Here is a 20,659-nt window from a genome sequence, read left to right as displayed (position 1 = left end):
TCGGGCAATTGTGTTGGGATTGTTTGTCATTTGAATATGTGAGTATGAGCTTGGTGGGGAGGGAACAATAGGTGGGAGAATGTCTGGTGCCAGGGGTGGGGGCCACCAAGCTAGCTGGGCTGGCTAGCTCACGGAAGCATAGTGGGGGGTGAGCAGATGTTAGGCCTATCAAAGGAGTCGATTTACATTGTGCTGTTACTAGATGTTACTAGGGGGGTAGGGGGTAAAATGTTCTGCTGACGAGGGAGGGACTGTTGCTGAGGGACAGCGAGGAGGTCCGGGGCAGAGGCTGCCTGAGGGGGGGGTGGACCGGTGGAGGTGCGGGGCGCGGGCTGGAGACTGGCATAAGAAAGGTGATGGCTGATCGACGAGGTGGGGGGTCGACGATGAGCCCCCCAACTAGGCAGATCACAAGGGCTAAATGGGCCGGTCAATAGGGCACGCGTGTACGTGCATTTGAGAGGACTGAAGGTGGACGTGATCATGCTGCAGGAGTCGCAACTTAGAGTAGCTGACCAGATTAGATTAAGGAAAGGTTGGGTCGGACAGGTCTTTCACTCGGGACTAGACTCGAAGACTAGAGGGGTCGTGATCCTGATCAACAAGCGGGTGGTGTTTGAGGCGGGAAGAATAGTTTCGGATGTGGGAGGCTGTTACATTATGGTCAGTGGGAAATTGTAGAGGGTGCAGGTGGTACTAGTAAATGTGTATGCGCCAAACTGGAACGATGTGGAGTTTATAAAGAGGATGCTGGGGAAGATACCGGACCTGGACCCGCACAGGTCATTGAAGGGGACTTCAACACAGTTATTGACCCTGGTTTAGACCGGTCAAGCTCAAAAACAGGAGGCTGCCAGCAATGGCAAAATAACTAAAAGGGTTCATGGAGCAAATGGACGGTGTGGACCCATGGGGATTTGAGCAGCCGTGGCTGAAGGAGCTCTCCTTCTACTCGCACGTGCATAAAGTGTACCCCCGGATTGATTTCTTTATTTTGAGCAGGGCTTTACTGACGGGGGTGGTGGGCAAGGGGTACTCGGCGATCACAATCTCAGGCCATGCCCTGCACTGGGTTGACCTACAGGTTAGTAAAGACAATAACCAGTACGCGCACTGGAGGTTAAACGTGGATCCTTTAGCTGATAAAGAGGTGTGCGGGCGGCTGAGGAATTCAGAACTACCTGGAAGTCAACGACACAGGGGAAATTTCGGCAGCGGTGGTCTGGGAAGCGGTGGTTAGAACGCAGCTGACCTTGATACAGGCCCACAGGGAGAAGGTAGACAGGGCAGAGACGGACCGATTGGTAAAGGAGATACCAGAGGTGGACAGGAGGTATGCTGGGCTTTTAAGGGAACGGCGGAGGCTACAGGCGCAGTTCAGCTTCTTTTTTAAAAAATAATTTTAATGCAAATTTTCACAAAAAAGAAAATAATAACAGAAAATTTTAAGAACAAAACTGGACCCCCCCCCCCCCCGGGTATATCCAGAAGAGAAACAATAAATTAACGCCCGTCGTTGGCAAAAAACAGATATTCAACCCAAAAGAAAAACAAAGAGACAAACCCCCCCCCCCCCGGGTTGTTGCTGCTGCTGACCTTTTGTTTTTACCGTTCTGCCAGGAGATCTAGGAATGGTTGCCATCTCCTGAAAAACCCCTGCACTGACCCCCTAAGGGCAAATTTCACCCTCTCCAATTTAATAAACCCCGCCATATCGTTGACCCAGGCCTCCACGCTTGGGGGCCTCGCATCCTTCCACTGAAGAAGAATCCTCCGCCGGGCTACTAGGGACGCAAAGGCCAGAACACCGGCCTCTTTCGCCTCCTGCACTCCGGGCTCCACTGCAACCCCAAATATTGCGAGTCCCCAGGCAGGATTGACCCTGGATCCTACCACCCTCGATACCGTCCTTGCTACACCCTTCCAAAATTCCCCCAGCGCTGGGCATGCCCAGAACATGTGGACACGGTTTGCTGGGCTCCCTGAGCACCTAATACACCTGTCCTCGGTCCCAAAAAACCGGCTCATCCTTGTCCGGGTCATATGAGCCCTATGCAGTACCTTAAACTGTATGAGGCTAAGCCTCGCACACGAAGAGGAGAAGTTCACCCTTTCTAGGGCATCCGCCCACATCCCCTCCTCAATCTCCTCACCCAGCTCCTCCTCCCATTTATCTTTCAGCTTCTCCACCGAGGCCTCGTCTACCTCCTGCGTCACCTGGTACACTTCCGAGATCCTCCCCTCTCCAACCCATACCCCCGAGAGCACCCTGTCCTGAACCCCACGCGACGGCAGCAGCAGAGGGAACCCCGCCACCTGCCGCCTGACAAACGCCCTTACTTGCATGTACCTAAAGGTGTTCCCCGGGGGAAGCCCAAACTTCCCCTCCAGCTCACCCAGGCTCGCAAACTTCCCGTCTATGAACAGGTCCCCCAGCCTCCTGACACTTGCCCTGTGCCAACTCAGGAACCGCCATCAATTCTCCCCGGAACAAGCCGGTGGTTCCCCCGTATCGGGGACCCCATCAAGGCCCCCACCTCCCCCCTGTGCCGCCTCCATTGCCCCCAAATCTTGAGGGTAGCTGCCACCACCGGGCTCGTGGTATACCTCATCGGAGGGAGCGGCAGTGGCGCCGTTACCAGCGCTTCCAAGCTCGTGCCCACACAGGATGCCATCTCCATCTTCCATGCTGCCCCCTCCCCGTCCATTACCCACTTATGCACCATCGCTGCGTTGGCAGCCCAATAATACCCACAGAGGTTGAGCAACGCCAGCCCCCACCCCCCCCCCCCCATCCCTGCCCTGCTACAAGAACACCCGTCTCACCCTTGGAGTCCCGTGTGCCCACACAAACCCCGTAATGCTCCTGTTAACCCGCCTGAAAAAGGCCTTCGGGATAAGGATGGGGAGGCACTGGAACAGGAACAGAAACCTCTGGAGCACCGTCATCTTGACTGACTGCACCCTACCCGCCAAAGACAGCGGCAGCATGTCCCACCTCTTAAACTCCTCCTCCATTTGCTCCACCAGCCTTGTGAGGTTTAGCTTATGCAAGGCCCCCCCAGCTCCTGGCCACCTGAACCCCCAGGTACCTGAAGCTCCTCTCCGCCCTTTTCAGTGGGAGTCTCCCAATCCCCCCATCCTGGTCCCCCGGGTGTACCACAAACAGCTCGCTTTTCCCAAAGTTAAGCTTTTACCCTGAGAAATCCCCAGATTCTCGGAGAATCCCCATCACCACCGGCATTCCGCCCACCAGGTCCGCCACATACAACAATAGGTCGTCCGCATAGAGCGACACTCGGTGCTCCTCCCTACTCCGGACCAGCCCCCTCCAATCCCCCGACTCCCTCAGCATCATAGCCAGGGGTTCAATTGCCAGCACAAAAAGTAGGGGGGACAGGGGACACCCCTACCTCGTGGAGTTCAGCTTGTTAACTACAGGGTGGGCGGTGGAGCAGCTGAGAAAGATATGGGGGGCAATTTATGAGCATGGAGAGAAGGCCAGCAGAATGCTTACACAGCAACTTAGAAAGGAGGCGGCAGCCAGGGAAATAGGGAAAGTAAAGGATGGAGATGGGAATCTGGTTGGATACTCAACAGGGGTGAATAAGGCATTTAAGGAGTTTTATAGTAGGCTGTATGGGTCGGAACCTTCAATGGGGCCGGAGGGGATGAGGTACTTCCTAGGGGGTAAAGCCCCGGGGCTGGATGGGCACCCAGTGGAGTTCTATTAAAAAGTTCTCTGTGATATTGGGGCTGTTTTGATGAGGATGTTCAATGAGGCTAGGGAGAGAGAGGTGCTTCCCCCGACGATGTCACAGGCCACGATTTTACTGATCCTGAAGCGCGACAAGAACCCGGAGCTGTGTGGGTCCGACAGGCAGATATCCCTATTGAATGTGGACGCTAAACTGCTGGCCAACATTTTGTCCTCTAGGATTGAGGATTGTGTTCCGGAAGTTGTTGGGAAGGACCAGATGGGGTTTCTTAAGGGAAGGTAGTTGGTGGCCAATGTAAGAAGGCTATTAAACATGATCATGATGCCTCCGGAAGGAAGGGAGGTGGAGGTAGTGGTTGCAATGGACGCATAGAAGGCCTTTGATCGAGTAGAATGGGAATATCTGTGGGAGGTACTGGGACGGTTCGGATTTGGACGGGACTTTATTAACTGGATCAGGTTACTGTATCAGACTCCTGTGGCAAGCGTACGGATGACTAGGACAACATCGGCCTATTTTAGGCTGCATTGGGGGACGAGACAGGGACGCCCCCTCTACCCACTGTTGTTCGCGTTAGCCATAGAGGTGCTGGCAATTGCACTGAGAGCTTCAAGGGGCTGGAAAGGGCTGGTCTGCGGGGGGGGGGGGGGGGGGGCTTTATGTAGATGACCTACTCCTGAATGTGTCGGACCCAGCAGAGGGGATGGAAGAAATCATGAGGATTCTGGGGGAATTTGGCTGGTTTTCGGGGGATAAACTAAATATGGGGAAAAGTGAGATGTTTGCGGTCCAGACGAGCAGATAGGAGAGGCGACTGGGGAGCTGCCATTTAGAGTGGTGGGGGAAGCTTTCGGTATCTAGGCATCCAAGTGGCGCGGGAATAGGAACGGCTGCACAAACTAAATCTGGCCCGACTAGTAGACCAAATGAAGGACGATTTTCGGAGGCGGGACGCGCTCCCATTGTCACTAGCTGGGAGGGTGCAGACGGTGAAGATGACGATTCTCCCGAGATTCCTGTTTGTATTTCAGTGTCTCCCCACCTTTATTCCGCAGACCTTTTTTAAAACGGTCAACAAAGTGATCACTGGCTTTGTATGAGCAGGCAAGACCCCGCGAGTAAAGAGGGGGATGCTTGAGCGGAGCTGGGGAGAGGGCGGGTTGGCGCTGGTAAACTTCAGAAGCTACTATTGGGCGGCGAATATAGCCATGATCAGGAAGTGAGTGGTGGGAGGAGAGTCGGCATGGGAGTGTGTGGAGACGGCTTCATGTAAGGACACCAGCTTAGGGGCGCCTCTGCCGTTCCTGCCAGCACGGTACTCCACCAGCCCCGTGGTGGTGGCAGCCCTGAGAGTCTTGGGGCAATGGAGGAGACATGTGGGAGCAGAGGGAGCATGGGTTTGGTCTCCAATCTGTAATAAGCACCGGTTTGCCCCGGGAAGGATGGACGGGGGGGTTTTGGAGATGGCAGAGAGCAGGGATTGAGAGGATGGGGGATATGTTTATAGAGGGGAGCTTTCCTAGCTTGAGGGAGCTGGAGGAGAAATTTGGATTGGCATGGGGAAATGAATTTGGGTACCTGCAGGTGCAGGACTTCCTACGTAGGCAGGTTTCAACCTTCCCGCTCTTGCCACCAAGGGGGATACAGGATAGGGTAGTTTCCAGAGGGTGGGTGGGGGGAGGGAGGGAGGGAGGGTCTCTGACATTTACAAGGAACTTATGGGGTCAGAGGAGGCGCAGACTGAGGAGCTGAAGCGCAAGTGGGAAGAGGAGTTGGGAGGAGATTTAGAGGGTGGTCTATGGGTGGACGCGTTGAGTAGAGTCAACGCGTCCACAACATGTGCCAGGCTCAGCCTGATACAATTCAAGTTCGTTCACTGGGCTTACATGACAGTGGCCCGGATGAGCAGATTCTTTGGGGTAGAAGATAGATGTGCAAAGTGTGCGGGAGGGCCAGCGAACCATGTCCACATGTTCTGGACATGTCCAAAGCTTAGGGGATTCTGGCAGGGGTTTGCAGATGTCATGTCCATGGTGTTTTAAACAAGGGTGGCACCGAGTCCAGAGGTGGCGATTATCGGGGTGTCGGAAGATCTAGGAGGAGAAAGAGGCCGACGTTCTGGCCTTTGCTTCCCTGGTAGCCCGGAGACGGATGTTATTAGCTTGGAGGGGCTCAAAGCCCCCGAAGTCGGAGACCTGGCTATTGGACATGGCTAGTTTTCTCTGCTTGGAGAAAATCAAGTTCGCCTTGCGAGGGTCAATGTTAGGGTTTGCCCGGAAGTGGCAACCGTTTGTCAACTTCTTTGCGGAAAATTAATCGTCAGCAGAAGTGGGGGGGGTTAGTTTAGATTAGAGTAGGGGGTTAATAAAGGTAGAACCTGTAAGGGAGGAAGACGGCTTTTGCACTATGATCATAGATTCATGTACATTGTTCATTTTGTTGTTGTAAAACCAAAAAATACCTCAATAAAATGTTCATTAAAAAAAAAGGTATACCCACAGTGCTTTTAGGAAGGGAGTTCCAGGACTTTGATCCAGCAACAGTGTAGGAACAGAGATATAGTTTTAGGTTTGTAGCACTAGCGTATAGACTCCTAAACAGTAGCCACCCGGTAGGAAAGGGTATAATACAACAAATAATAGGATCATGTAAAAAGAACAGAGTAATAATTATAAGTGATTTTAATCTTCATATTGATTGGGTTAATCAAGTTGGAAGGGCAGCCATGACAACAAATTCATAGTGCATTAGGGATAGTTTCCTAGAGCAATATGTCATGGAGCTAACCAGGGAACAGGCTAGCTTGGATCTGATAATGGGTAATGAGGCAGGTTTAATAAATTACCTCAGAGTTATCATAATATTATAGAATTTAATATTCAGTTTGAGCCTGAGAAACCTGGGCCAGAAACAACTGTGTTTAACGTAAAAAAAAGAATTACAGGGAAATGAGGATAGAGTTAGCTAGAATGGACTGGGCAGATAGATTCGTAAGAAAGTCAGTAAACAAGCAGTGGCAGACATTTACAGAGATAATTCATGGCTCTCAGCAAAAATATATTCCTGGAAGAAGGAAAGGTTCTAAGAGAGGGATAAACCAACCATGGCTAACCAAGGATAAAACAGCACAAAATCTATCACCGTTAGAACAAGGTGATACTGTCATAGTACAACTTCCAATTGGCTGGTCGAGCAAGGCAGATCCACATTCCTATGTAGCAGTAAAGGGGGAGGGTTCGATCTTAAGGAGAAACCGCAGAACACTTCTTGAGGTGAAAACGACTCAATACATTCCTAAACATCACAGTAGATACAGAGCTACTTATAACAACTCCAACAGCATGTCAGGAATACGTTGTTCCAGCAACGAACACAACAGCAGCATTGGAACAAAAACAACTGCAAGACAAGACGATTTACACGTCTCAAAAAAAAAACAAAGACTTAATTTGTGAAAAAAGAACAAAGAAATTGTGAACCCATGTACAGCCTTAACAAGCATCATGCACTATAAATATGTTTGAATGTATATCCAAACACCTTCAAAGAAAGGGGGGATGTGTCAAAATGTATATTGTAAGAATAATGAAGGGTTAACCATTTACTGAGATTGCATCCAACCACGAGATGGCGATCAAGCACATACACATGGATCACATGATACTCTTGATTCGGGGAGAAGGTTGTTAGGCGAGGTCGAGAATAGTCGTGTTATCAGGATCTCTGTAATTAGAATCATAGTTTTAGTGAATGTTATCTTTTATATCTTAACAGGCAAGTTGAATCTATTTAGTTGTGTAAATAAATTAGCTTTGTTCAAAACGTAGCTTGAAGTTCTTTGTGAGACTACACTTCATAGTCATCCTCATTCAGAAAGCAACGTGCATCACGCTGTCTAGATTGGATATGGCGTTGCTGGCAGACAAAGTATTCTGTGAGAAGGTATCCTCTGCCATTGGGGAGTACATTGTGTTTAATAGGAGTGAGACTATTTTGCCTTTCAAGGTGTGAGAGTCCCTGAGGCGGTCTTTAGGGAGGAGATAATCTCCGACAAAGCACACCAGGAGAAAACTGGAAGAGTGGAGTGGCAGAGACTGTTGGACTCCATCCATGAGGTGGGCCACCAGTACTCGCTTGCCCCGACACCGGAGTTCTCAGTGAGCAGGAAGAAGTTGATGATGCAATTTGAGCTGCTCTCAACGGACAAGGCAGTGCACCACCTGCGATGCTTATGGGGTGAATTTTATGAATAGGGGGAGAAGGCCAGTCGCCTTTTTCAAGTTGGCAGGCAGTGAATAGTAGAGTGTCGCAATGATCATTGCTGGGTCCTCAGCTATTTATAATCTATATTAATGACATGATTAAGAAACAGAGTAACGTATCAAAATTTACTGAAGCTACCAAGCTAGATGGAAAGGTAAGCTGTGGAGAGGACACAGAGAGGCTGCAAAGAGATTAAGTTAGGGGGCAATAAAATGGCAGATGAAGTATATAGGAAAGTGTGAAGTTATTCAGTATGGTTGTAAGAATAGAAAAGCAGTGTTTTTATTTAAAATGTGTAAACATTGATGTTGAATAAAACTTGGGTATGCTTGTACAAGACATGCAGAAAGTTATGCAGGTGCAGCAAGCAATTGGTTAGGCAAAAGGCTTCTTGGCCTTTATTGCAAGGGGATTGGAGTACTAGAATAAAGATGTCTTGCTGCAGTTGTACGGGGTTTTGGTGAGATCACATTTGGAATACTGTGTGCAGTTGTGGTCTCCCCTTTTAAGAAAGGATGCGCTTGCATTGGTGGCGGTACAGCGAAAGTTCACTAAATTGGTCCATGAAGAATGAGAGGCGATATCATTGAAACTTAGGAAATTCTGAGCGGGCTTGATATGGTAAATATGGCGAGATTGTTTCTCCGGCAAATCTAAAACATGAGGGCACAGTCTCTGGATAAGGGGCCAATCATTTAGGACTAGGATGAGGACAAATTACTTCACTCAAAGGGTCTGAATCTTTGGAATTCTCTACCCCAGAGGGTTGTGGTTGTTTATTCGTTAAATACATTTAAGAATGGAATAGACTGATTCTTGGGAATCAAGGAATATGGGGAGCGGACAGGAAAATTGATTGAAGCCCAAGATCAGCCATGAACATATGGCAGAGCAGGCTCAATGGGCCATATGGCCTACTCCAGCTTCTTTTTCTTGTGTTCTTGTGACTTTGGATTACTCGTCCAGTATTACAACCATGATGTAATTGCACCTATTTTATATGATTAAGCAGTATTTACTGATGCAATGAATATTTATAGACATTTGATTTTACTAATTAGACTTTGCATCATCCTTGTTAATAATAGAATAACCTCTTATACAAGGTATTACTTTGTTGATATTATGTACGAATGGATTTTATGGGCAAAAAATTAAAATGATTTTTCTTTTGTACAATGTGCAGATGTAAAAACTCATAAACCATTCTTTATATGTTTTGTTTAATGGATAATAAACTTTAGTTGCTAAAATGGTCCATTTCACAATACTTGTTCATAAAAACTATTTGAAATGTAATTATAGGGAAGGATTATAACTTATAAATCTAAAACTTTAAGGATTGTGTTTTTTTCCTGTTGAAGGCTTCTCCCATAAAATCAAGGTCTGTTGGAGATCCACAAAGAACTGAGAATGAGAGGAGCTGGCAACAACAAAACAGGTAAGTGCATTTATATCAAAGAATGAAAAATGATTGCAAATTTGGAAATTACAACTGTTTTTCAAAATTTTGAAGTATTTTACTAATATGTAATCTCTGTTGTCATAATTGTAAGCCCCAATGTGCAGCAGTAGCCAAGACAGATAATGAGAAAAATAGGTATTTTATCGTGCACTTTGTGTATTTCCAATATGTTCATTTTTTGTTAAACTTTGAGATTTGAATCTACTTCAGACATTCTAAATATGGAACAGTGGTATCCAGGTTCCTTTCTGTTTGTTACTTTAGTTTAATAATTATTCCTGGGATGTGGTATTCTTTAATGTAGTATACAGGAATTGTTGAATATTACATATGAGTATTGTTTGAAGTGTTTTTATGTTCTCCAGTAGATAAACACACTACTTGGTGCTTATATTGAAACACACAGGTCTCAAAAGGCCCTTATTTGATCTCTAGTTTGTGCTAATTCAGCTGATTTGAGTTAGTTTGCTCAACTCAATCTCAGCGACCTGAACAATAAGAGAGGATCACTTTTCGGTAAATTTTCTATTAAGTACACATCAAATGGACCCATTTAAGATGTTCCAACTACGGTCAAATAGTCCGCAGACAAATTCTAACCAGGTTCATGCATGGTGAAGTTACTTTGAAAAGAAACTGAAGTCAGCTGGCATTCTGACAACTGCATTCCAATATGAATTTACACCTTCAAGAGTGGAGAAGCCATTGGAAATTCATGGAGCATAGGATAAAAGAAACAACTTCTTATACCTTCTTTATTAGTAAGTGAACCAGAAATAATAGGAAGATAGAACTCTAGATTAGTTAGTTAATATCAGTGGTAAGAAAGATACTAGGTTCTTTTTGTGAATAGACTGGATAACAAAATTCTCGAGACAAGGACATAATTTAAAAAAACATAGATTTTGAAAAGGATGGTTACGGGCAGGAGCCCACTGGAACTGAATTGCTTCCTGATTTGCACTCATGCTGCGAGCACAAATCAGGAAGCAATTCCTAATCGCTCCCCCCCCCCCCCCCCACACACACACACACACACACACACACACACACACACGCGCGCGCACACACATGCTCAACTCAATTCAGCCCCCCTGCGATTTTCTGCCCCTTTCCCCAATACGGAGGCGGGGACGAGACTCCTCCAAGAGTCCCCCAAAACTCAAGATTGTTTTCACTGGAACAGCAGAGGTTGAGGGGCAACCTGATAGAAGTTTACAAAATTATGAGTGGCATGCACAGAGTGGATAGGCAGAAGCTTTTCCCCAAATTGCAAAAGTCCATTGCTAGGGTACATAGGTTTAAGGTGCGAGGGACAAAGTTTGGAGGAGTTGTGCTGCGCAAATGTTTTTACACAAAATGTGGTGAGTGCCTGGAACTCGCTGCCGGGGGAGGTGGTGGAAGCAGGTAAGATAGCGATGTTTAAGACTTATCTTGACAAACATATGAATAGGATGGGAATAGAGGGTTACGGACCCCGGAAGTGCAAAAGGTTTTAGTTTAGACAGGCATCATGATCAGCACAGGCTTGGAGGGCTGAAAGGCCTATTCCTGTGCAGTACTGTTCTTTGTTCTAATTAAAGAGATCTTAAAAGGAAAAAAAGAGGCTCAGAGATGCATAGAGGGAATATTTGAGGCGGCTGCTTCTCATCCGCAAAAAGGAAAGCCAGATTTTGCGATGCTGGAATCAAATGTGGGAAAACTCAGCAGGTCTAGTCTGGCAGTAACTATGGCGAGAGAAACAGAGTTAACATTTCAAGTCAATGTGATGATTCTCATCCACTCTTCATTATAGATTCATTCCTCTCTTATGCTGCTGGCTAATATTCGAGCATTTAGACTAAAGAAGTAAGCAATGTGGGGCATTTGGATCTTTGGTTGCTGATTTACAAAAAAATGTCAATCTTTAACGATAGACATGTAGAAAATATAAACTGTAATATTGTATATCTATTCTGATTTAATTTTCATTTTAGTTTGACCTTAACATTGCAGTTTATATTCGTTGCACATTAATCTACCAAATTTCCATGTTAATTTGATCTTAATTTTGCTAGTTATGTAATAATCTTTATTAGTGTCACAAGTAGGCTAACATTAGCACTGCAATGAAGTTATTGGGAAAATCCTCTAATATCACTAATACCTTAAAGTAGTTGAACTACAATTCTGTAGCAGTAAAATGAACCCCAAATATATAGAATTTTCTGATTTGATTGATTTGTAGACCATTAGAAATGTAGAAGATAGAATCATATAATCACTAAAGTGCAGAAGGAGGCCATTTGGCCCTTTGAGTCTGCACCAACCCTCTGAAAGAGCACCTTCCATAGGCCCACTCCCCAATCCTGTGCCTGCAAGCCCACCCAACCTACACATCTTTGGACACTCGGGGGCAATTTTATCACAGCCAACCAACGGAACATATATATCTTTGGACTTTGGGAGGAAACTGGAGCACCTGAAGGAAGTCCATGTAAACACGGGGAGAAAGTGCAAACTCTACCCAGTCACCCAAGGCCGTAATTTAACCCAGGTCCTTGATGCTGTGAGGAAGCGGTGCTAACCACTGTACCACCATGCCACCCACTTTTATCTTCTAATTATTTGTTCATTTTATGGAAAATGTTAGAGTTCAATATAAAGGAAGTATTAGCAGAGCATTTAGTAATGCATAATATAATCAGAGTCAGCATGGCTTCATGGAAGTCATGTCTGGCAAATTTATCAGAATTCTTTGAGGTGGTGCTGAGCAGGATAGGTAAAAGGGGAGCAGGATAGGTAAAAGGGAACCAGTAGATTTAATATACTTGGATTTCCAAAAAACGTTTGATAAGGTACCACACAAAAGGCGACTGAACAAGATAAGAGCCCTTGGTGTTGGGGATAGTATATTAGCATGGATAGAGGATTGGCTAACTGATAGAAGACAGAGAGTTGGGATAAGGAGGGGCATTTTCTGGATGGGAACCTGTTACTAGTGAGTGCCACAGGGATCAGTACTGGAGCTACAATTATTTACAATATAAATGGCTTGGGCGACGGAAGTGAATGTACGATTGCCAAGTTTGCAGATGACACAAAAATAGGTGGGAAGTGAAAGGTGAGGATGACAAAGTGTTTACAGAGGGAATTAAACAGGGTTAGGTGAGTGGATAAAAACTTGGTTAATGTAATGTCGGAAAATATGAAGTTATGCATTTTGGTAGGAAGAATAAAGAGCTGAATATTATTTAAATGGAGAAAGACTGCAGAAAACTGCAGCACAGGGATTTGGGGGTCCTCATGCATAAATCACAAAAAGCTAGCATTTAAGTTCAACAGGTAATTGGGACGGCAAATGGAATATTGATCTTTATTACAAAAGGAATGGAGCATAAAAATAGGGAGATCTTGCTAAAACTATGATAGGCACTAGTTGGATCACACCTGGCATACTGTGATCAGATTTGGTCCTCTTATCTAAGGAAAGATATACTGGCATTGGAGGAAATCCAGAGAAGCTTCACTGGGTTGATCCAGAGTATGGAGGGACTTTCTTATGAGAAGAGGTTTATTAGGTTGGGCCTGTGCTCATTGGAGTTTAGAAGAATGAGAGGCAATCTTACTGAGACGTATAGGATTCACAGGGGCTTGACAGGGTAGATGCTGAGAGGTTGTTTCCCCTTGTGAGAGTCAAAGGACCAGAGGGCATAATCTCAGAATAAGGTATCACCCATTTAAGACAGAGTTGAGGAAGAATTTCTTTTCTCAGAGGGTAGTAAATCTGAGGAATTCTTTACCACAGAGAGCTGTAGAGGCTGGATCATTAAGTGTGTTCAAAGCTGAGAAAGACAGATTTTTAATCAGTAAATTGATCAAGGGGATAAGGCAGGAAAGTGGAGTTGAGGATTATATCAGATCAGTTATGATCTCATTGAATGATGGAGCAGACTCGGTGGACCAAATGGCCTACTTCTGCTCTACGTCTTATGGTCTTTTACATTCATTAAATTATTTGATTTGATTTATTATTGTTACATGTATTAGTGTACAGTGAAAAGTATTGTTTTTTGCATGAACTACAAACAACGCATCCCGTACATAGGGAAGGAAGGAGAGACTGCAGAATGGAATGTTACAGCCATAGCTAGGGTGTCATTTAAAAGAGTTAGGATGAAATATTTAAAGCATGGAACGAGAGTAAAAGATAGAATTAGAGGGTATGCTGGGTACAGCTTGCAAGAAGTCACCTCACTCCAGCGCCATCTCAAAGCTGCCTATGCCTCAAGCCTCAAGTGTATACACAATGACAAATTTAACTTTTCAGAAATGAAGTCATTGGCTCCAAGAGACCTGAAACTTTGCAACTGTGGCACGATAGTGAGCGACAGCAGGCTTTGAAGGATCGGTGAGTTCAGGTTCTTTTTTTAAATTTGGAGCATCCAATTATTTTTCCAATTAAAGGACAATTTAGCATGACCAATTCACCTAACCTGCACATCTTTGGGTGGTGGGGGTGAAACTCACGCAGACATGGGGAGAATGTGCAAACTCCACACAGGCAGTGACCTGGTGCCAGATTCGAACTGTGTCCTCAGTGCCGTGAGGCAGCAGTGCTAGCCACTGTGCTGCCCATGAGTTCAGATTTCTAATTCAAAAACAAGTGATTATTATAAAAGAAAGGCACAGTTTAACCGTGGCTTTCTCAGACATCCTCATGAGCTAACAGACATACCGTAATTTGAACAGGATTTATTCACAGAAGATACGTTTGTGGGATGAATTTCACTAGTTCCAGGAGCCTCCAGTTCTTTGCGAATGTGTCCCTGGCCCCTGGCAGCAGGGTTCTCCCCATCATAAAAAAGTCGATGTGTGAACACACACTATGCACCGGAGAGAAAAGGGAGAATTCTCTGCCCCCAAGGTGCAAAAACCGCCACCGGTCCGTTCCACCCATCTCCTTCATGAACGCTGCTAGTAATTGCGCTGACCCCAAAGGGCCAGCAACTTCGTTTTAGACCGATCCAGTGAGGGCTCACCCTTTCCGTCTACCATACTCCTGAAACCAGAGTCCAACCAAGGTGAGCACCTGCCCCGTCCCACAATGGGTCAATGTCCTACTCCAGTCCCCGTAGGCCAGGGGTGGGCAAACTACGGGCCGCATGCGGCCCGCCAAAGGTCTTTATGCGGCCCACCAAGGTCAAGTCATAATAAGGTTAATGGGGGGGTTACTGGTATAGGGTGGATACGTTGACTTGAGTAGGGTGATCATTGCTCGGCACAACATCGAGGGCCGAAGGTCCTGTTCTGTGCTGTACTGTTCTATGTTCTATATGAGGCGCCCAGAATCATAACCGGGTGAAGCGCCATTTTTGAAAAGTAGAGAAAAAGACGGCTAAAGGCAGGATGCCGCCGGGGGAAGCGCTGAGGTATATGCCGCACGCTAATAGGTTACAACCGGGACTATTAATTAATATACTATGCGGCCCTTTAAAATTGTGAATTTCTGAATGTAGCCCTTGCACGGAAAAGTTTGCCCACCCCTGCCGTAGGCACTCTACCCCATCCCAGAAACCCCCCGTTAACTTCATCTCGATCTGCTACCGCTCTCTTCCCCAGCCCCCTCTCCCATCATTCGCACCTTCTAGGCTCAACGAAACCTGCCGAGACAGATCCCACAAGCCACAGCCCCCACCTCGCTCCCATTCACTAGCCAATCTCATTCAAGCAGTAAGGTAGCCCCCCTCCCGCCAAAGTCCACCATACCCAAATAACCCATTCAAACCAAAAGCCAGATCCCTAATCGAAACCAAAACGCCCCCAACCCCGCCTTCCACCATCCAAAACAGCCCAACACCCCTATACCCTCCCCCCACTAAGCCTTCCAAACTTCAAGCATCTTCGGTAGCTTCACCCCTTCAGGCAGCCCAATGATCCTAAGGTTCTGCCCCCTCAACCTATTTTCCAGGTCGTCGACCTTCGTTCTCAAGCCCTTATTTCTTTCCTCCACATCTCAGCATCTAACGAGGCCAACTGATCCCTGTGCCGTGACAGCATCTTCTCCACCCCCTTCAACACCTCATCGTGCTGCCAAACCGTCTCCGATGTCTTTTCCGCCGCCACCTTTATCGGTACCAAGGCATCATCCACAGACTTCCTGAGGGTCTTCATCATTTCCCTCCCATGCTTCTCGAAATGCTTGCCGAACTATTTATCAAATTCGACAGCCATTACGTCCATCATCTTAGATCCCCCTGGGCTCCGCACTGATGGACTACTGCTTCTACCTTCCTTTCTTGAGCCATTTGATATCTTTGCACTAAATACTCTCGAATGGGTTGAGATTGTCCAATTACCCCCGGAAACCAGATAAAAAGAACCAAAAATCAACCACTCTGGCGGGAGCTACCTTATGTCCAACCACCTTCTACATGTCGCCACTGGAGGTTCCCCCCCATGCTGCCATTACAATTCTAACCCCGTTCCTGGGGTTACCCCTATCTCTGGATCTGTAAAGTCGTAATTACCTGCAAATACTCACATTCAAAGCATTGTCTTGCATCTTTGATTTTGTCCATTTTTATATTTCTGGAACATACCTCTTCATTCACCTGAGGAAGGAGCAGTGCTCCGAAAGCTAGTGATTCGAAACAAACCTGTTGGACTTTAACCTGGTGTTGTAAGACTTCTTACTGTACTCACCCCAGTCCAATGCCAGCATCTCCACATCATGCTTAAAAGGAAGCAACAATCTGAACAGTGGGACTGCTGAATGGTCAGACTGCTTTCAGAGATTCAGTGTGAAAGTTTAAATTTGATTTAACGCTTAGAAAATTTAGGTGAAGTATCACCACCACCATCTTAGTACAGGGAAGCCAAACGATTCGGGCTTGCCAGCTATGCTCACATCTCATGACCAAGTAAAAAAGTTGTTCAAAGTTTCCTTGAAGTATTTTCTTTCATTTCTACTTTTGGCACTTATACAGTCGATATTCATTTTCCACTTCCAATTCTTTTAGTTTCTCTATCTGAAGCAAGAAGATCAAAATAATAGACTTGAGGGGAGAACAACTGTGTGTTGTCTGCCTGGGAATAACAGTATCCTGTTACCATTGAAAATACTGCTACTTTACACTATATCTCTGCCGGAGAATTGCAGCAAATAACTGCTCTGCAGAAACTGGCAAGGCATTTTCTCAACAGGAAATGGAGAAATCCTACCTTCGAGGGCAATTAGCATGGGGTGTCTTCAATTGAAGATGCTGGGCCATAACTATTTCATGTTGACTTGCTAACCTTAACAAAATGGTTTAACAAAACAATTTGGGCAGCACGGTAGCATTGTGGATAGCAAAATCGCTTCACAGCTCCAGGGTCCCAGGTTCGATTCCTGGCTTGGGTCACTGTCTGTGTGGAGTCTGCACGTTCTCCCCATGTCTGCGTGGGTTTCCTCCGGGTGCTCCGGTTTCCTCCCACAGTCCAAAGATGTGCCGGTTAGGTGGATTGGCCATGATAAATTGCCCTTAGTGTCCAAAATTTCCCTTAGTGTTGGGTGGGGTTACTGGATTATGGGGATAGGGTGGAGGTGTTAACCTTGGGTAGGGTGCTCTTTCCAGGAGCCGGTGCAGACTCGATGGGCCGAATGGCCTCCTGCTCTGTGCATTCTATGTAAAAATAGTGTTATATATAATGGACAGTTGTTTGTTTGAGGCAAAAAAATTGCAGTTCTATATTGCCATGTAGTACCATCAACCCAGTAATTTCAAGGATTCCTTTCACTCCTTTAAAAAAAATGCAATGGTATAATTTATGTGTAGTCTGCAATTTAATGTGGTTTTTCAAATGTCAGTATTGATGTATTTTTCACATTTAACTGGTTTATCATTTGATAAAGCTAATCTTTGCCATTATTGTTAAAGGTTCTAAATTTAACACCACATTATTTTCAAGTTTTTTTACTGAACTGCTCTGATTTAATTTCTTTTTCTCCTTCCAGTGGATTTTCAGATGCTAGCTTGATGTCTCAAGCTCCATCAAGTGGCCAAAATGTGGTAATTATCATGCAGTTGATCCTTTTCAATGTCTTCAGAACTAGCATTATTGAAGCGTATGGGAAATTGCAATTAAAATGTCAAATTCGACCTGGAAACAATCAAATCATAGGGGCTGGTTTAGCTCACTGGGCTAAATTGCTGGCTTTTAAAGCAGACCAAGCAGGCCAGCAGCATGGTTCGATTCCTGTACCAGCCTCCCCAGACAGGCGCCGGAATGTGGCGACTAGGGGCTTTTCACAGTAACTTCATTGAAGCCTACTCGTGACAATAAGCAATTTTCATTTCATTTTCATTTCAAATGCAATGACTTACAGCTGTGATGAAGCAAGATTTAAAATGTCATAGAATTAAATAGAAAAATTGTTCAACTCCATTTACTTTAGTGTACCACAGATGTAGAGAAATTGATCCTTTATTTAGCTTCTGTCCTATCGATGAAAATACTTGAAACCGAGACAGTTTCTTAAATTTAAGTGTTTTGCTCTACGTACCCCTCCTAATTTCTTATTGTTTTCTGCTTTTTCTAATTATCACATTACACTGCAGAATGGTGGAAATTGGGATCAAATTTTCCTAATATGGGACAACCAAGTAACCTATTGCACTTAAGTAAAATAAAATTGAGGTTTGATAGTTGCTTGTCTTCCCCCAGTTGGTTAGAGTGTGAAAGCCAGACATCTGCGCAGGTTGTATAACGAGCACCAATCCAGGGAGCCAATAAGGAAAGACTTCGTTAAATTCCTAACACAGCCTATAAAATGGAATTATGGGGTTTGGATTTATAAGTGTTTAAATCTCACAGATGTTCAGAATTCATTCTTGCTGAATTTAGCCTTTCACAGATTAAGCAAAATAAGTTGACTTAAAATAGTTCTACACTATGTAAACTGGAACCTAATGTTAGAAAAGGATTTTTAAAATCAAAAGTCAGGGATTGAGGAACAGATTAACAGGTTTGAATGCTGCACTTGTCAGGTTTCGAATGTAGGGTGCACAGAAATGGAGTTACAGAGGAGACGTGAACAATTGTTGGTGGAACGGACCAGAAGAGAAGCACAACTTGCAGCTCAACAATACGAAGAGGAGAGAATTCGAACAAAACAAATTCAGAAAGAAGCTGTTCTTGACTTTGTGAGAGTAAGCACTACCATTTTAAAGATCTAATAGCAGTGGTTAGCACAGCTGCCTCACGGCGCTGAGGTCCCAGGTTCGATCCCGGCTCTGGGTCACTGTCTGTGTGGAGTTTGCACATTCTCCCCGTGTCTGCGTGGGTTTCGCCCCCACAACCCAAAAATGTGCAGAGTAGGTGGATTGGTCACGCTAAATTGCCCCTTAATTGCAAAAAATAATTGGGTAATCTAAATTTTTTTTTTAAAAATCTAATAGCAATGCAGCCGTCATTTTCCAGAAAATTCCAGAATGAATCAAATTTGTCATTTTACTGAACAAGTTAAATATGGGCGCTCTACTTTGTTTCCTCCCTGTTTTAACTTTTTTTTCTTATTTTAAGTCCCTCCCCCCATTCTCACTTTTTGCCAAGCCCAATGGCTAGTAAAATGGCAGAGCTGGCTTAATGGAATGAATGCCAATCCCTGTTTCTAAGTTTCTCAAAGATAGCCAAGAATCCTGCTCCAGACTTCTACTGATTGTATTCTGTAACCACTCAGTATGATGTCTGTGGTTGTCCTGCCTGTGCTCAATATCCTCTTATAGTCTAGCAGAACTCAAATGAATCAAAAGTTGCAGCATTCATGGGAGAACTGTTCTTTTTAAAATATTACTTCCCTTGCCCGTCATCTCAAAGTGAGATGGGGATAATTTCATCATGTATTTCCTAAATTACTTTAAAAACTCTCCTTGTATTTAAACCCTCACCTGCCTTAAGCAGGCACTTCGAATGAGTAAATTAGGATTATGATACTATCAGTGTATCTTGACTATAACTCTTTTAAAAGTATCCGTTATTTTACAGACTTATAATGAAGTTAACAGTTCTCACAAATGTTTTTCTTTGTTTTACCTCTTTCTTATCCTTTTAATTCTTTTTCGAAACGTAGTGTTATGCAGTCCACAGGAAAATGGCTGACCTTTGTGTATGAATCTAGACACACGACTTTACCATCTACTTCTACATGGGGAGACTGGGGGAATCCGTCCTCTCCTTGTTTCAGTGTTTATACAGACTGGATTCTATTAGGGGGAGATGCTGTTTTCTTCTTCCTAGTCCAACATGTCAAGTCCAAGCGATCTTGCTGTCACCCAAGGTACAGAACAGACATTGATTTCAGGATCCACCTGGTGTCTTTGGCTCCATTGTATGCTGACTTTGCCAAATTAGCAACCAGGAAAGTTAGGCATTTAACTTTACCAATTTTATTGGTGCTTCTATCAGAGAATATGTTTCACAAATCACATTCTTGGGGTACAACTAAGGGCGATAGCAAGCATAGCCTGTAACAATACATTTGACTTGATCAATACCAAAGAAAATTTTCACATGTTAATACTAACGCCGAATAGTAATTTAAATTATAAAACTTTGGGCCTTTTAGTTATCACTGGCACTAAGAGGGTTAGGCGTACCTTGTAATGACTACCGTGGAACATCATGAAGGTTTTGTCTGGGTGTAGTTGGAATATATTTGGTAAATTAACTTATGCTGTTGTGCTTTCACATTTAATGCTTTACGCTATGTCAGAAATTTTACAATCACTTTTCAAACAATCAGCTCAATTTTTTCATGGATCGTGTGATTTACAAGGTGCAAATAAAAGATGGAAGCATTGTTACTTCGTTGCAAGTTACTTGTGGACAGGGAAGTATTCTATCTGAGTTAGAAGGTGTTGAAACCCATTAGCTAATCAAAAATGCTTTTGCGGAGTTACCTCTTTAATATAATTCATAGGAATGGTGATTAAGATGCTAGTGTTTGTGCTTTATCTCCCTGCAGCAAAAGAGTGGCCAAAGCCCTCAGAAACAGAGTCCCCCAGACAGCGATCACTGTGATGTAAGTCGTTAAGCAGGTTTAGCTGGATTTTAGAGAAGAGAGTGAATAATGAGAGAGTTGTTTCACCTACTACCAAAGGACCTTTCATGTTGGTGTTACATAATCTTTCATTTCAAAGGACAGTGTCATCCTTACTCTTTGTAAAGGAAAAACATCACTTAGCAAAAT

General features: G+C 44.8%; 1 protein-coding gene across 21 annotated transcripts in view; it reads left to right on the top strand.

Annotated features, from left to right (window-relative positions):
• lrch3 (leucine-rich repeats and calponin homology (CH) domain containing 3) overlaps positions 1 to 20,659 on the top strand; it is a 228,224-nt gene that overhangs the window by 154,612 nt on the left and 52,953 nt on the right. For 11 of the 21 annotated variants that reach the window (XR_005462855.1, XR_005462853.1, XR_005462854.1 and 8 more), the window contains exons 10-14: positions 9,347 to 9,423; positions 13,757 to 13,837; positions 17,426 to 17,480; positions 18,459 to 18,620; positions 20,435 to 20,491. Coding sequence is in view for 18 of the 21 variants with exons in the window: in XM_038816115.1 (XP_038672043.1) it covers positions 9,347 to 9,423; positions 13,757 to 13,837; positions 17,426 to 17,480; positions 18,459 to 18,620; positions 20,435 to 20,491 (432 nt within the window). In the remaining 3 variants the exon portion in view is untranslated. The remainder of the gene's footprint in view (positions 1 to 9,346; positions 9,424 to 13,756; positions 13,838 to 17,425; positions 17,481 to 18,458; positions 18,621 to 20,434; positions 20,492 to 20,659) is intronic. The other 10 variants (XM_038816111.1, XM_038816122.1, XM_038816117.1 and 7 more) reach the window with 4 other exon arrangements.

Source organism: Scyliorhinus canicula, chromosome 13 (genome assembly GCF_902713615.1).
Source record: "Scyliorhinus canicula chromosome 13, sScyCan1.1, whole genome shotgun sequence".
NCBI lineage: Eukaryota > Metazoa > Chordata > Chondrichthyes > Carcharhiniformes > Scyliorhinidae > Scyliorhinus > Scyliorhinus canicula.
The sequence above is the reverse complement of the archived record's forward strand: the minus strand, read 5'-3'. Positions and strand labels throughout refer to the sequence as shown.